Source organism: Micropterus dolomieu, linkage group LG12 (genome assembly GCF_021292245.1).
Source record: "Micropterus dolomieu isolate WLL.071019.BEF.003 ecotype Adirondacks linkage group LG12, ASM2129224v1, whole genome shotgun sequence".
Lineage (NCBI taxonomy): Eukaryota > Metazoa > Chordata > Actinopteri > Centrarchiformes > Centrarchidae > Micropterus > Micropterus dolomieu.
The window spans coordinates 13,414,770-13,430,099 of NC_060161.1; the positions used below are offsets into that span (position 1 = coordinate 13,414,770).

The following is a 15,330-nucleotide window of genomic DNA, read 5'->3' on the forward strand; positions in this document are numbered from 1 at the left end:
CATTTTGGGTTTGACTGACATGTTTGATCAATGAACCTCAATGGTTTTCTTTTCTTCCCAAAAATCTAACCATTTTGTGCTTTACATGCATTTTTTTTTTTACATAAAACATTTTGACATGTGGCAGTAGGAAAAACTAAGGTGTAAATAATAAAATGAATGATAGCACCAATTCCATTTCAACAGGAAAAGGACAAAAACAAGAGAAGACAATGCTGAGCTTTCAGATTTAGATTCCAGCACCAACTCCCAGGGTGGGAACCACTCAGCTATAGTATGTCTTCTGGGTACTACATGTTCTACTAAGTCAATTTTCAACCGTTTACCATAGAAAAAGAAACGTTTTATACTGTTTACATAATTTGTTTACTTTTTCTAAGATCAATGTCATAATTGATAATGTATTTAAGAGCTTCTGTCCCAGTCCTGTCCTGAGTTCACAGAAATTAATATTATACTGCCCTCTACTGGATGATTTTTAAAAAAGTATTGATATGGTCACATCCAGCAGTTCATGATCTGAATTTAAACCATAGTATACAATACAGTATATTAATCAGTAAAGTCAATTTTGTACTTGAGCTTGACAGTGACATGGAGAACATTTTAAACAGTGTGTCAGGTAAGGAGAACAAAAGGCAACACAATGTGGCAACGCAACTTTCAGGGTTTATTCTCTAATATTTATTTATATCACAAAAAGTCTTCAAATGCAGACTAGGATCTGTATATAAACTGTACACGAAAGCAAGGCACTATACAATGTAGGTTTTAAAAATCAAATACATTTCATCATCTTCTATCTGCGACACTAGACACATCTAAATAAAGCTGCATCATTTGATTTGTAAATGGCAAATGGTGAACTGTACAGCAAGAGAGAGTTATCACCATATGAAACAAACCACCTCAACATGAATTACACAGTTTATTCAATCATGAGATTTTTCAGCTCAGTAAATATATATGGCTTTTTTTTTAAATTCCTATATGGATTTGATATAAATATAAATTATACATATAAGAATAGCAGATTCTAATGTGGAGTGTGTTGAACAGGCTGACAGGCCTGCTCCCACTATATGAGATCGTTGCATGGCTGACAATGTAAGGGTTAACTGGCTGTTCTGCATATGGTACATATGTACAAATATTAACAGAGTGTGACTTTAAAGAATAACTATAAACACACCCACTCAGTGGTGCACCCACATACATTTGTCTCCTACATATGCAACCAAAATACCAACTGAAAAAGTAGAAGATGAGAAATTTACAGCACAAGAAGCTGGCACACCTCTCATTTATCGATCACCTCTTCCACACCTTCATTCCTCCCTTTGTCGACCTCAACCCACCATTACAGGGTTAACTCAGGAGAGGAAGCCCCTGAGCCTCTGTTTGTGTCCAGATGTAAACAAAAGAGGAGACAAATTACTTTTTTTCTGATGTCTTCAGGTCAGCTCTCCGCTTCAACCATTTAGAAAAGACCTTTGGCCTTCTTCAAGTTCACCTGCTTCCAGCCAGGCAAACCCCCATACTCCTCTCTGGTCATCTCCAGGGCTTTCTGTGGAAGCAGCCATGCACACAATCAGCATGGAGCAGATCGTTTACCAAACAGATTGTTCAGATTTCAAACTAACAAATCCTGCAGCTTGCATGGTGAGGACAGAGTAACTCTCTGAGAACATACTCATGCACCATTGAGTTTAAGGACATCGCCACCATTCCTCAATTCACATCCCCAGTAAAATCTGATCTGTTTTAAAGTTGACAAAGAGCTTATATCTCCACGATTCAGTACAGTGTCCACAACAGCGTGTAGACTGTGAGTGGATCAGCAAGCTAATCAAATGTTAGATGTTTTATCGGAGAGAAAATGAGGTAGATCTGGAGAGAAAGTTAATTATGGTAGAGTTCCCAAAAAGACCAGCTGTGGAGTAAATTTCAGAACCTGCTGAAAGACAAGATTGTGAAAAGAAAGAGGAAGAGAGCAATGAACATAAAGGAAATCTGACAAAGATGTTTGAACAATACACAGCCATAGATAAATCTGGAAGATCATAAAATATTTCATAATCATAAGTGATCAGACTACTACAGATTAAAATGGTTCTATGACCTCGCAGTATTTCTAAACAAGACTCTTCCTGAAAGTCATTTGAGAAAGCATAATAAAAGTTGTATGGGGTAGTAGAGCCTGATATATCTTATTCCACTGTCATAGAGCTCCATTCTTGTCCAAACTATTAAAACACGTCAGACAGCCACATTGTTGCACTGGGTGACATGTTCCTTCATTAACATGAAACATACATACACGCTGTAGTTTATTTTGACTCAATCCCACATCCACCATCTCCTGCTGGAAATACTCACTACAGCACCAGTGGCACGAGGGATTAATCCGCCGCTGAAAATAGTCCCCCACAAATGCACTATTTCCTCCTCTTTGTGTAATGTTTGCCAAAAACTACAGTAGCCAGCTGTTTTAGTAAACTACTGAGCCATTTGAGGAAAATGTACTGTTTTTACTCTTTAAAAATGAATGGAAAGTGTCACAGGCACTCTTACAGAGATGTAAGAGCCAAACATTAGCCAGTTATTCACTTGTCACCAATAAGAAAAAATAACCTACATACAGCATATCATACTGTACTTTAAAACAATACTGATGTGTTTTTGACCACATGGGGGCAGAACAAGCTGAACACGCATGTTCGACATATTATGGGCCTTACGTTTAAAGTAGCAATATGGCTAACGTGTTAGGAAACACTTCCAAACACATCCAGCAGACACAGAGCAACATTAGCATTCATTTGGAGACATACTACTTGCCACCTGATGAATGTAAGTCCAATATTCACTCCTTTCTCCTTTTAGCTCTTTTAGCTACAACCAACTCCTGAGAGAAATATCTGACTCTTTAGCTGCAAATGCTCCCACTACGTTCACCAGCTAGTTGCCAACTTGGTTCTGGTCAGGTAGCGTACAGTGAGTTTAAAAGGGCTTTCACTCTGAAAACAGCTTCCTGCTGTGGCTAAAAACATGGTTAATGAGAACGGAAAACTAAAAAAAGTTAACCACATGAAAACACTAGATAATTCTCAGTAGGTTCATCACTATGAGTGACACCTTTCACATGGTCATTTGAGCCATTGTTAACATAAAAATATTGACTAGTGCAGCTTTAAAATAATATATCACTGTCAAATTAGATGGAAAATGTTTTCTAGTATACCAGCAATAAGATATTAAACAATTATTGAGATGTTTCATATCTGTAGCCTGCTGGTTCTTACCTCAAAGTCCTCATCAGACAGGTATATCTCCAGGCGAAGAGGGTCAACACCCTCTGGCAGAGGCCGTGCCAGAAGATCTGCCAGGGCGTATGTGGTCTTACACAGCCTGGCCAACACGTCCTCCACTAGGATAATCTGGTTACACACCTCTGCCTCCTGGGAACAAACAGACACACACAATACATCACTTTTCATAGCAAAAACAGCCGGATAGTAGATAAGAAATTAAATTAGAAAAATCAATGAGGAATAATGGCTACCTGGACTGACCAGTATTCAAAAAGAAAGTCTCTTATTGTTTTTTCTTTGTACAATAAGTGCATGTGTTCTACTACAGTATATGCAGTAATACATACAGAGACTGTGTGCAATACTGGTTCATATCAGATGATGTAACTGGGAGTGATCAGATAATAAGATTTTATCCACACACCCTCTCAGTGATCTCAGCGATGTCCTCTCTGTGCTCCCAGCTGGGAAACATGTTGGTGAAGGTGAGTGGCTCCAGACCAGCATGGATCAGATAAGCTTTGGGAGGCTTCTTTGCGTTCTTTTCTGTGGAAACAAAACAATAACGTATCATTGGTTTTAAAGAACAACCCTGTTTTCCTATTTTTTCCATTGCTGTAGTGGTTTTACACTGCATTCATTTTAAGAAATAGAAGAACAAAAAGAAATAGCTGAAATGTTACATCAATCAGTAACAGAGTGGTGAAAGTGTTGATTGTGTCTAATAATAATAATAATAATAATAATAATAATGATAAGAAGAAGAAATTGGAATACCTCTACAGTACTGCAGCACAGTTTCCATGGCACACTTCCTGTCCGAGTCCCACCGGATTCGGGCTGAGCCGGTGCTTTCACTGTCTTGGGACCACCAGCCCTGCCACAGATAAACCTCATGGTGGTTGTCCACCAGGAACAGGGCTGATATTCAGAGGAAGAAAATAGGACAAGGACACCATTTTTAGACCTTCACACAGCTAGTTTATGGTTACCTCATGTTAATGGATAATAAACACACACAGCATTCATCATCATCATCAATAATGTGTTCTGCCTGGTTCTGGTTCTGCAAGGAACCCCCTCAGCCCACAATGAGTGGTACTCCTGATATAGCAGTGATTCTTAGCTGCACACACTTTCCAATAGGCAACCCCCTCCACCTCTGCAATAGTTTCAATTTTAAAAAATCTTTTGGGAAATCTTTCAAAAATAGATTTTCTAAACTTTTACCTTCTGAACATAGCTACATAAAGTTAAGAATTCCTTAATTCCTTAGGGCTGAGAGTTGTTTTCTCTTACTTTAGTATTATTATACTCAATATAGTGTATATGAGAGCCCAGCCCGACAGGTCAGATATATAAGCCTATGTGTTTATGGTCATTTAGAAACAGAGGTACACTGACAAGTTTACTTAAAGTTAACAGTAAAATGTCCCTTTCAGTTCATATTTTACTCAGTTCTTTAATAACCAAATCTAAGGGATGTAACCTGGGGCAGCTGGGTATATTTTGCTGTGTAAAGCATCTTGATAAAAGGACCTAATAAATATAATCTACTATTATTATAATCACATGTACAATAAGACAAATTCACATGTGTACCTGGCTGGGATGCTGCATAAAGGTCTTCCTGCAGGAAAGGCATAGAGTTGACCTGCTTGGGGTCTCTGGCAGGGTATAGAAACTCCACAGCTGCAAACTCCCCTGAGCTGCTGCTCAGCTGGTACAGACGTGGTGAGAAGTTAAACCTACCTGGGTCTGAGGATCAAAGGTTAAAAAACACACATAACCAAGGACACTAGTTAATGACACCACCCACAGCTCTGTTTACAGTAAAAAATAAGTTTTTTAAAAAGTTGTTAGATTTTATGCACTTTGGTTCCCCCACCTTGCAGCATGCAGTCATACGCTTTCCTGTCCCTCCTCCCAAGGGGTTCCCAGAATGCTGTGGGCTCTGCTCCTTCATCACATTCTCGGATGGTCACCTTGCTACTGCTGTGGAGGCCCGTTTCCAGAGGACAACTGCACAAAGACAAAAGGCGTCATATACTGACTGATGATAACAGCAGCGTGAAATCAGATTGATCTCAATCAATTTTTCAAGATGATCAATAGAGGTTTCAGGAACTGCTTTGTTTATTTGTTGGTAGTTGTCAAATGAAACAGCGTTACTAGTTGCAGCTCTAGTGTCACTTTGACCTGTGCTGACTTAATACTTTTAGGGGAGAAAATAAAGTTTCCACTTACTGTTCTTTGATTTTGTTGGCGGCGGTGAGCGCCACCTCCCGTGTGTGTGTCTGAGATTTGCAGCCATGCCACAGGTAGATGAGGGCCTGGCTAATGCTCAGCAGCACCATTGAGACCCTGGAGCGCAGGCTGCTGCAGTGACAGGCTACCTCCAGCAGGTGGCCCTCCACCTCCACCTCCCCCCGCACACAGTACAGACGCCAGTCACCTGAAGGGAACAGGGCAGAGCGAGACTTGAGGGAGACAAACAAGTAAGAAAAGTGTTTACATTTTAGGCTAAAGAAGAAGAAAACGTCTTAACTAAATATATTTTTTATTTTTTATTTTTTTTCTATTTCATTCAAAAAGTGAAACTTTCATATATTTTGAGTTTATTCCACATAAAGTGAAAAATTTCAGGCCTTGTTTTAATCTTGATGATTACGGCTTATATATTATGGAAATCAAAAATCCATGTCTCAAAATATTACAATATAAGAATAAAGAATGTCAGAAATGTCGACCTGAGAAGAGTCTTTAATCTCTCAGTCTGGTTCAGCACACACAACCACAATCATGGGGAAGACTTCTGACTTGACAGTTTCCTAGAAGACACTCATTGACACCTCCCACAAGGAGGGTAAGCCACAGAAGGTCACTGCTGAAAGGGCTGACTATTAACAGAGAGCTGAATCGAAGCTGGTCCAGAAAATGAGCTACAACGTCAGAAGCGTCTTACCTTGGCTAAGGAGAAAAAGAACCAGACCAAAGTCAAGCTCAACGTCCTTTTCAGATGAAAGTAATTTTGCACTTAATTTGGTAAATCAAGGCCCTCAGTCTGGAGGACGAGTGGAGAGGCACAGAATCCAAGTTGCTTGAAGTCTGGTGTGCAGTAATGTAGGGTGCCATGTCATCTGCTGGTGTTGGTCAACTGTGTTTTATCAAGTCCAGAGTCAATGCAGCGTCTACCAGGAGATTTTAGAGCACTTCATGTTTCCATCTGCTGACAAGCAGTATGGTGATGGTGATTTCCTTTTCCAGCAGGACTTGGCACCTGCCCACAGTCCCAAAACCACTTGTAACTGATTTGCTGACCATGGTGTTACTGTGCTTGGTTGACCAGCCAACTCACCTGACCTGAACCCCATAGAGAATCAATGGGGTATTGTCAAGAGGAAAATGACCCCAGACCCAACAATACAGATGAGCTGAAGGCCGCTATCAAAGCAACCTGGGCTTCCATAAAACCTCAGCAGTGCCACAGGCTCATTGTCTCCATGCCAACGTGTATACCCTAGGATACCCTAGCCACAGGGTATCTAACGATACAATAAGATACGCGGCTCACAATACCGATAATATCTCGATATGGCTATTCTGCGATAATCAATATATTGCTAGACAATCCTAAAATGATACATCACGATATCTGTCTAACTATGAATACAAAATGTCTGAAATGGTAAAGTTTTCTCTATTTGTTTGCTGCAAATCCAAACCGTTCCAAAATTCTGCAGCACACACTTTTCAGTCTGTTAATTAAAAATAATGAACTATAGAGCAACTATGAAAAATAATTAAAATATTTCTTTATAAAAAGCAAATTCACTGAATTGTTTTGCTGAAAATACAAACTGCTGTACCACATAAATCTAATATGTACATCACATTATATTGATAACTGTTCAGTGACACAGCGTTGTGCTGCCCTTTCTTCACCTAGTGGTAGCTGTATTTTTAGGCCACTGGGAATTTTTGGTTTGTGTTTTGACCCTTTCGGGTTGCTGTAGCTAGACTGTGTTGAGTGCTGAAGCAACAGAGTAGTAGATTAAGACAGTGAAGTTAGCAGCTCTTTTTTATTTCACACAGAGCTCAGGAAACGTGCATTTAAGTATTTGCACAGTATGTTGTTCAGCATGCGAAGCAAAATGTGTAGTTTATGTTAAGATTATTTTATCGCGATGCTAATTCCGTTAGCACATTATTAGAGATTCCTATTATCTGTTAGCATTGAGCTAACCGTCAAAGCGCTATTATATATGATGGGCTGGAATATCACAGTATCGTCGAAAAAAGTATAACGATATATTGCTGTATCGATTTTTTGGCATGCCCCTAAGTAGTGAGTGTATAAATGTACCTTTTCAGAAGGTTGACATTTCTGTATTAAACAGTCTTTATTCTAATATACTAATATTTTGAGATATGGATTTTCGATTTCCGTTGCTGCAAGCCATGCGTAATGAATCTAAAATATATGAAAGTTTCACTTTTTGACTTAAATTACGGGAAAAAGCTAACTTTTTCACAATATTCAACTTTTCTGGGTTGCAACTGTATATGAACCACTCGTTATGGGCAGACAATGAATTTATATGACTGCTACTTATTTTCTAGCATTCTAGAAAAGTATGACTAAATATGGACCTCTAAAGAGACTGTTTGCTCATTAACCCTGTACAGAAAATGATGGAAAAGCAGCAGTGTGTTTGTGTTGACTAATGCCTATCTTAAAGCAGTAATGTGGGCTTACTCTGTGAGTTTTCCTCCTCTTCTCTCTTCCCTGAATGGACAACCATCCCTCCTTTAAAGCACTGCAGGAAACATGGAGGCTCCTTACCCTGCTGAACCTGAACCTGGAGGAAGATGAAATGAAACAGGAGAGGAGTGAAGCTTACGCAACAGAAAACAGACTTGTATTCACAGTAACAGTAAGTTTTTTTCTGCTCAGACACACAATCTTTCACGCACCTGTGCTCCCCGCTCCTCGTCCAGCTCCACAGTCATCAGTGCCGATGTTCCTTTCTCGCTGATGGTGGAGTTGCGGCCCTGCCAGAAGAAGTAACAGCACTTCTCCCTCCCAGCTCCTGTTGTCTTCAGCTGCTCCGGGTTCTGTCTCCTCCCAACTGATGGCAAGAGATTATTAGAAACACATTAATGGTTCTGACAAATGGACAATAAACATGTGTCATTGGTTTTGGCCTAATGAAATCGGTTTACCCACATCTATGTATTTAACCATGTAAACAGTGAATTTGCACCTCAAATTGCCTCTTTAATTTCTGACATTTTTTTTTCCTAGATGACAATTATGCATATTATTACGGCTGCACCTAGTAACTCTTTTCATTACTGCTTAATCTGTCGATAAATATGATATATTACTTATAAATAAGTAAAGCTGTATGATGTTTAATCTTAGTGACACATCCAAATCAAAGATTTTATACAGGAGAGCAAGTATCAAAAGGCAATATTGGTATCATTTTATGCACATTTTCTAAATTCTACCGGACATATTGGGATCTCTGCTGTAACATAAATAAATTTCTGTGGCACAACATATGTCTGTAGACTCAGCACAGTTTAAGGGGTTAAAAGTAAAAAGAACACTAGTCATTAAAGGAAAGATAAACACATATAATAGCTGGAAAGTAAGAGCCTCAGTAAAGTGAAGATACGTGTGTTAAAACAGATTATACTAACCTGCGGTGCTGACCATGTACTTCCACTTTATCACGTATGTGTCGCCCTCATGAAACTGTCCGATGCTCTGGTGCGGCAGTCGGCTGTAGTCGAACTCCAGGATATGCCACACCTCCACCGCCAGCGTGCTGATCTCATAGCTCCGCCACTCCTCTCCCTCCACCAGGCCGTAGCCCCTCCCCACATTGAACCCATCCAGTCTGGTGCAGATGGGCCCCTCATGGAGGGGCAGCATCAGGGAGGCATCGTACGAATGGGGCTGATCAGAGGTGGACTGCTCCTAGGGTGAAGATTAGAAAGGCAGAAATAAGAGGAATGGCAGAATCTGCTTTTCCTACTGTATATTATCCCCTGTTTCACACTGATTACAGTAATAAGACTTTTATGAATTGAAGTATTTTTTGATACCTTTTGATCAGTGATATGGTAGTTGGTGTTTTTTATGGGACTGGGTGTTTTCCTGGAGTCGCTCCAGTCCAGGAACTTCTCTTTGAACAGGGTGGTTTCATTGTGTTGAGTCAGTCTGCCGAACACTGCCCAGTCAGGTCGGCCCTGACCTTTCCTACAGGTGAAGAGGATACAGTACATCACTGACATCATACCATACCTGTGTCACTGAAAATGTTCTGAATACCCCATTGTGGTTAGGGATGCACAATATTGAATTTTTGCAGATATCTAATATTTTCTCACTCCAATTTATTTAGGCCTATTGCAGATGCAGATACTGACATACGCACATTTCTCAACTAATAGCAGAGAACATCAAAACTGTCTGAAGTGGACATAAAATACAATGCTTTTCAAAATGTACACATTAACTGGGCTAAATAAGAAAACTACTGCTGACAAGTTTTATTCGCTGGTGCCTGTTTCTCTTTGTTCTTCACAAATTCAGAATAATGATCAGGATGATGACTCTTAAGGTGGGCAATTATATTTGTAGTACTGAAGGAATGCGGTTTGGCTCCTCCACGCATGACTGACGCTCAGCAATAATTACAAAGAACAACTTTGCTATCTGTTTTGGACACAAAAAAGCCTTTCACACTGCAGACATACTGTACTTGCATTGCTTGCACATAATTAAAGCGCCATCTTATCGGCCTGTCATGTCAGCAGAAATATTTATTTCGGATTGATACACATATTTCATTTTGAAGCTTTTACCGGCCGATACTGAGGGCGTGCTCATATTATCGTGCGTCCCTTGTTGTAGTAGTAACACTCATCTGTTGCATTCACTCATGAATGACAAATATTAAGAGCATTTGGAGACATCAAGTGAGATTGGAACACTAAATTCAGACTTATTTTTGCAGCTTAGTAGGGTACACAATTTGCAAATATAACAAACTCACAACAAACAAATATATAACGAACAGTTTTGGTTTTAATTTACAGTACGGTAGTATATGTTTCCATACCTGGGTATGACTGGGTTGCACTCTCCTGGGTCGAGCGGGTTGATGTCACAGTTTGTGTAGTCGAAGGTGCCGTTCCATAGGTGCTTGGCCAGCTGGAAGGCCACTTTCCTCTGTGCCAGTGTCACTTCTTTCCCATGCCATATATACATCTCGCTGCCAAAGTCAAACACCAAAACCTGCATAGATATACAGATAGAGACATTATTTTTCTAACCTGACAGTACTGCCGAGCATTGCTGTCTGCCGTCATTTTCTATATTGCCAATGGGTGGAGCCAACGTAAAAAAATAAAAAATAAAATAAACTCCTTCACATAGTGGCATTCAATACTGGTGTAAAAACACTGGATGATTTACAGCTTAATTTATTCAAGATAAGTATCAGGTTGTCTGACCTCTTTGGGGTTGAGCAGGGAACAACGGGGCATCTTTGCCCAAAAATCATCATCCGGAACCAGTTTGTCATCCACCAGGCGATAAATACAGTTTGTTTCCACAATGGCACCCTCGTACAGCTCGTCTTCATCAGGTGTTCCTGCAGCTACAAGAAGTAAGATAAGGGCATCAGCTTGCATTTCATTGTTTCAGGGACTGTTTCCTCAAGGCTGGGTTTATCTCAGATAGACATTCTTACACTGAAAACTCAACTGCCCTCCCAGGATCTTCCAGAAATCCTTGGCAGCATGGCTGTGTGCGCTGATGCCCTCCTCGATGACCTGGACATAGTTAGCACGGCAACCCAAATCTCTCTTACTCTGGATGAAATTTGCTAACTCTGAAGCCTGAAAATGACGGAGAAAAACATGCACTACATTAGAACCCATTACTCAAGTTCATTACTCAGGATCTCTAAAACAAAAAGAAGAGAAAAACTTGAATGAACCAAACTCAAACAACCCCTTATAGATAATCTGTGCCATGGCTCAGAGCTTTCCTTTTTGTCCGACTGAGGTCAGTACTCTGCTCTGGTCTTTTGACCAGTCTAGGCTTTGAACAAAATAGCCTTGTTTTGTGTCCATTTCCAGCAACAACCCAGGGACACATACACATACACCCCTTTCCTGACTTTCAACACACACTTCTTCCTGTGCTGTGCCACCATTGCTTCCACCCAGGGCTGTATTTACATCCTGCATGTGGTGCCTGCCCTACATAACAGCACCCATATGCCACCTGTGTCAATATGACTGAAACTCAAGTCTACCCAAAAAAACGGTCTGTCATTTTGCAGCATTCAGAGGCCAGACACACCTTGTTCTTCTCGATGACATTGGCAAACTCTCCGATCCAGATGAAGCAGTAGTGTGGCGTGATGAGTAGGAAACAATCTCCGCTGTTCAGGGAGGATGCTCTGGGCTCCACCAGCCTGGTCTGGACGTGTCTTCGGCCTGGTGTTACAAAAACACACAGACAGGTGGCTTATAAGTGAAAGGTCTGATTATCATTGTCAGCATGCCTGGTTCATCATACTAGGGGTGTTGGGGTGACAATGTGCCAGCCATCACCATTTGATCCTGTACATGTATGTACACGTACCTGCTTTGTCAAGTAACCACTCCTTCTTATTAAATACCTCTGTTTCCAACTAATTAATGCAGCTAGGACAGAATGCAATTTACATTCAATCATAAATTTGTCAATATAAAAACTAGGGTTTTCGGGGCCTCAGTGATCACGACCCATTGGCTCTAAACAGAAACCAGCAGAAGCTATTTTAAAGCACCAATCTCAACACAGTGAGGTTGGGATAGAAAACCTCCTAACTTAGTAGTACCCCTTGTGTAGTGGATTTACTCTGGATCACAGACAGTGGGGTTTGGAAGAGAGGATCAGCCCAGGATAGTATGAGGCGACCTGAGGAGAATGATTTAGAGCCACAGCTGTCACCACTAGACGTGAGGATGAGGTGCAAAGACACCGAAATAGACCAGCTCTCGTCTCCCATTTTAGAAATCCTTTCGGGATTTAGACACCCTTGAAGCAGCATCCTCCAAATGGTAGCTATTTGTTTTTCCTTCTTCTTAAACTCAATGTGTCTGCTGGTAAAGATGCTGTCTCATTGTCTCTATTTTTCACATGTCTCCACAAAACAAACAAACCCATTTAAAAGATTTGGAAAATGTAGACTGAAGTTTTTATCCCTGTCTGTTTGGCTGACTTGTTTGTGAAGTAAACAAGCTGCACCCTGTCTATTCAAGAAGGCTGCCCTCAATTTTACTTTTGTAAGGGTTGTATTTCGGAATGATGGCCTCTGTGCCCTCACAGGATAAATCCTCATTAGTTACCCACCAGACAGAACTTAAGCCCCTGTATTTGTTAGTTAAGGGTTGATGCCCAACATCCAGGAGTTAGGCATCAAGGGTGCAGTCTGACCGGGTTGGGAGCAAAAAACCCCAACTTCATTTAACTTCTTATTTTGTGTAATGAATGAACTCTGAATATTGGACAGTTCTTTTTATTACTGTTAGCCAAGCTAGTGGTGTTGCTCTAGAAATGGCAATGCACTAGATCAAGGGTATCAAACTCATTTTCACCAAGGGCCACATAAGCATTACGGTTATCCTCAAAGGGCCAGTTACAACTGTAAGACTGTATAAATGTAACTCCTTAACATATTGTTAAATAACCCTCTCTTTATTTGATTATGTATTCATGTTAAGGACATTTATCAGATGTAAAAATATAGCCTTAGTAAGAAATTTTCTCTGTGTTATTATAACATAAATAAATGAGTTTATCAGATTTAAAAACCCTCATTACTCCATCAATCAAAGATCAAACATTTCAAGTAAATAACAAAGACAAATATCATCAAACATAAGCTTTTACAGTAAATTTTCACTTTTTCACAGTCCAGAGGTGCAGAATGGTAAAACAAATAATTGTGAGCTGCTAATAACATGAGGGACAGATGTGGCATTTGATAAAACAAATAGTCCAGCTGCACACAGCTTTGCAGAGGACATACATCCAACTAATGACAGATAGTTTGATTACCTGGAAAAATGAAAAATAATTAGAATATCATCAAAAAGTTGATTTATTTCAGTAATTCCATTCAAAAAGTGAAACTTGTGTAATGTATACATTCATTCCACACAGACTGATATATTTCAAGTGTTCATTCCTTTTAATTTAGATGATTATAACTGACAACTAATGAAAACCCCAAAATCAGTATCTCAGAAAATTAGAATATTGTGAAAACCTGGTGCCACACTCTAATCAGCTAATTAACTCAAAACACCTGCAAAGGCCTTTAAATGGTCTCTCAGTCTAGTTCTGTAGGCTACACAATCATGGGGAAGACTGCTGACTTGATAGCTGTCCAAAAGACGACCATTTTCTCCTTGCACAAGGAGGGCAAAACACAAAAGGTCATTGCTAAAGAGGCTGGCTGTTCACAGAGCTCTGTGTCCAAGCACATTAATAGAGAGGCGAAGGGAAGGAAAAGATGCGGTAGAAAAAAAGTGTACAAGCAATAGGGATAACCGCACCCTGGAGAGGATTGTGAAACAAACCCCATTCAAAAATGTGGGGGAGATTCACAAAGAGTGGACTGCCGCTGGAGTCTTCAAGAACCACCACGCACAGACGTGTGCAAGACATGGGTTTCAGCTGTCGCATTCCTTGTGTCAAGCCACTCTTGACACAGCGTCAGAAGCATCTCGCCTGGGCTAAAGACAAAAAGGACTGGACTGCTGCTGAGTGGTCCAAAGTTATGTTCTCTGATGAAAGTAAATTTTGCATTTCCTTTGGAAATCAAGGTAGAGAGGAGAGGCACAGAATCCAAGTTGCTTGAAGTCCAGTGTAAAGTTTCCACAGGCAGTGATGGTTTGGGGTGCCATGTCATCTGCTGGTGTTGGTCCACTGTGTTTTCTGAGCTCCAAGGTCAACGCAGCCGTCTACCAGAAAGTTTTAGAGCACTTCATGCTTCCTGCTGCTGACCAACTTTATGGAGATGCAGTTTTCATTTTCCAACAGGACTTGGCACCTGCACACAGTGCCAAAGCTACCAGTACCTGTAATTCAGGCAAAAGGGGCCCCAACTAAGTATTGAGTGCTGTACATGCTCATACTTTTCATGTTCATACTTTTCAGTAGGCCAACATTTCTAAAAATACTTTTTTTGTATTGGTCTTAAGTAATATTCTAATTTTCGGAGATGCTGAATTTGGGATTTTCATTAGTTGTCAGTTTTAATCATCACAATTAAATGAAATAAACGTTTGAAATGTATCAGTCTGTTTGTAATGAATTAATATAATATCCAAGTTTCACTTTTTGAATGGAATTACTGAAATAAATCAATTTTTTGATGATATTCTAATTATATAACCAGCACCTGTATATTGTGTAGGCTGCCTCCCTCCCCTCTCTCTCATTTATTGAAAGCTTTTTCTTTTCACATGTTTATTTACAGCATTATATGTTGACATTTATATTGTAATAGGCTGTATATTAACTTATTTGGAGGAAACTGGTAGTTCTATGTAAAATCAGACATTGAGCACCCCAATATCGCCAAAATGGTATGATCCTTGTATCACTTTGAATCTTCGACTGTGAGATTGACAGTCAATTCAGGCTCTGCCCATCGAAGCATCGAACCTTTGACTATTCGGGGTCAGTCCTAGTGTGCCTATACTTGTCTGCATGCCCATGTGCATGTGTGTTTACTGTTTGAACACAGGTAATAACAGACAGACGAATGAATAGCTGTGCATTATCACACGCAGAGCACACACAGGCTAAATTATTTATGCAGCTGTGATATAGCGTTTTTCATCTCTCCTTCGTTTCTCATCTCTCCGTGCTGTAACAAAGCAGATGGCGTATTTTGAGGTGCCAGTCATGTGTGCAGAAGGATGGATAGAT

General features: G+C 40.1%; 1 protein-coding gene across 1 annotated transcript; it reads right to left on the minus strand.

Moving 5' to 3' along the window:
* Positions 1-657: 657 nt before the first annotated feature.
* Positions 658-12,397, minus strand: LOC123980803 (supervillin-like). The gene is made up of 16 exons (XM_046065355.1): positions 12,247-12,397; positions 11,704-11,840; positions 11,087-11,234; positions 10,848-10,993; positions 10,454-10,629; positions 9,435-9,588; positions 9,027-9,306; positions 8,292-8,446; positions 8,074-8,176; positions 5,562-5,769; positions 5,203-5,336; positions 4,917-5,072; positions 4,092-4,235; positions 3,739-3,860; positions 3,306-3,461; positions 658-1,567 (listed from the first exon to the last, which is right to left on the minus strand). Exons 1-16 carry the CDS (start codon positions 12,395-12,397, stop codon positions 1,481-1,483), a joined length of 2,457 nt encoding a protein of 818 aa, XP_045921311.1. The 3' UTR covers positions 658-1,480.
* Positions 12,398-15,330: the final 2,933 nt, after the last annotated feature.

Excerpts from the sequence above, each read along its gene's own strand:
- LOC123980803 (XM_046065355.1), bottom strand. The coding sequence starts at position 12,397 with ATGGGAGACGAGAGCTGGTCTATTTCGGTGTCTTTGCACCTCATCCTC. Across the intron at positions 10,994-11,086 it reads AGGGCAGTTGAGTTTTCAGT|CTGCAGGAACACCTGATGAA; the intron begins GTAAGAATGTCT and ends TACTTCTTGTAG. Across the intron at positions 4,236-4,916 it reads TTATGCAGCATCCCAGCCAG|CCCTGTTCCTGGTGGACAAC; the intron begins GTACACATGTGA and ends TCTGAATATCAG.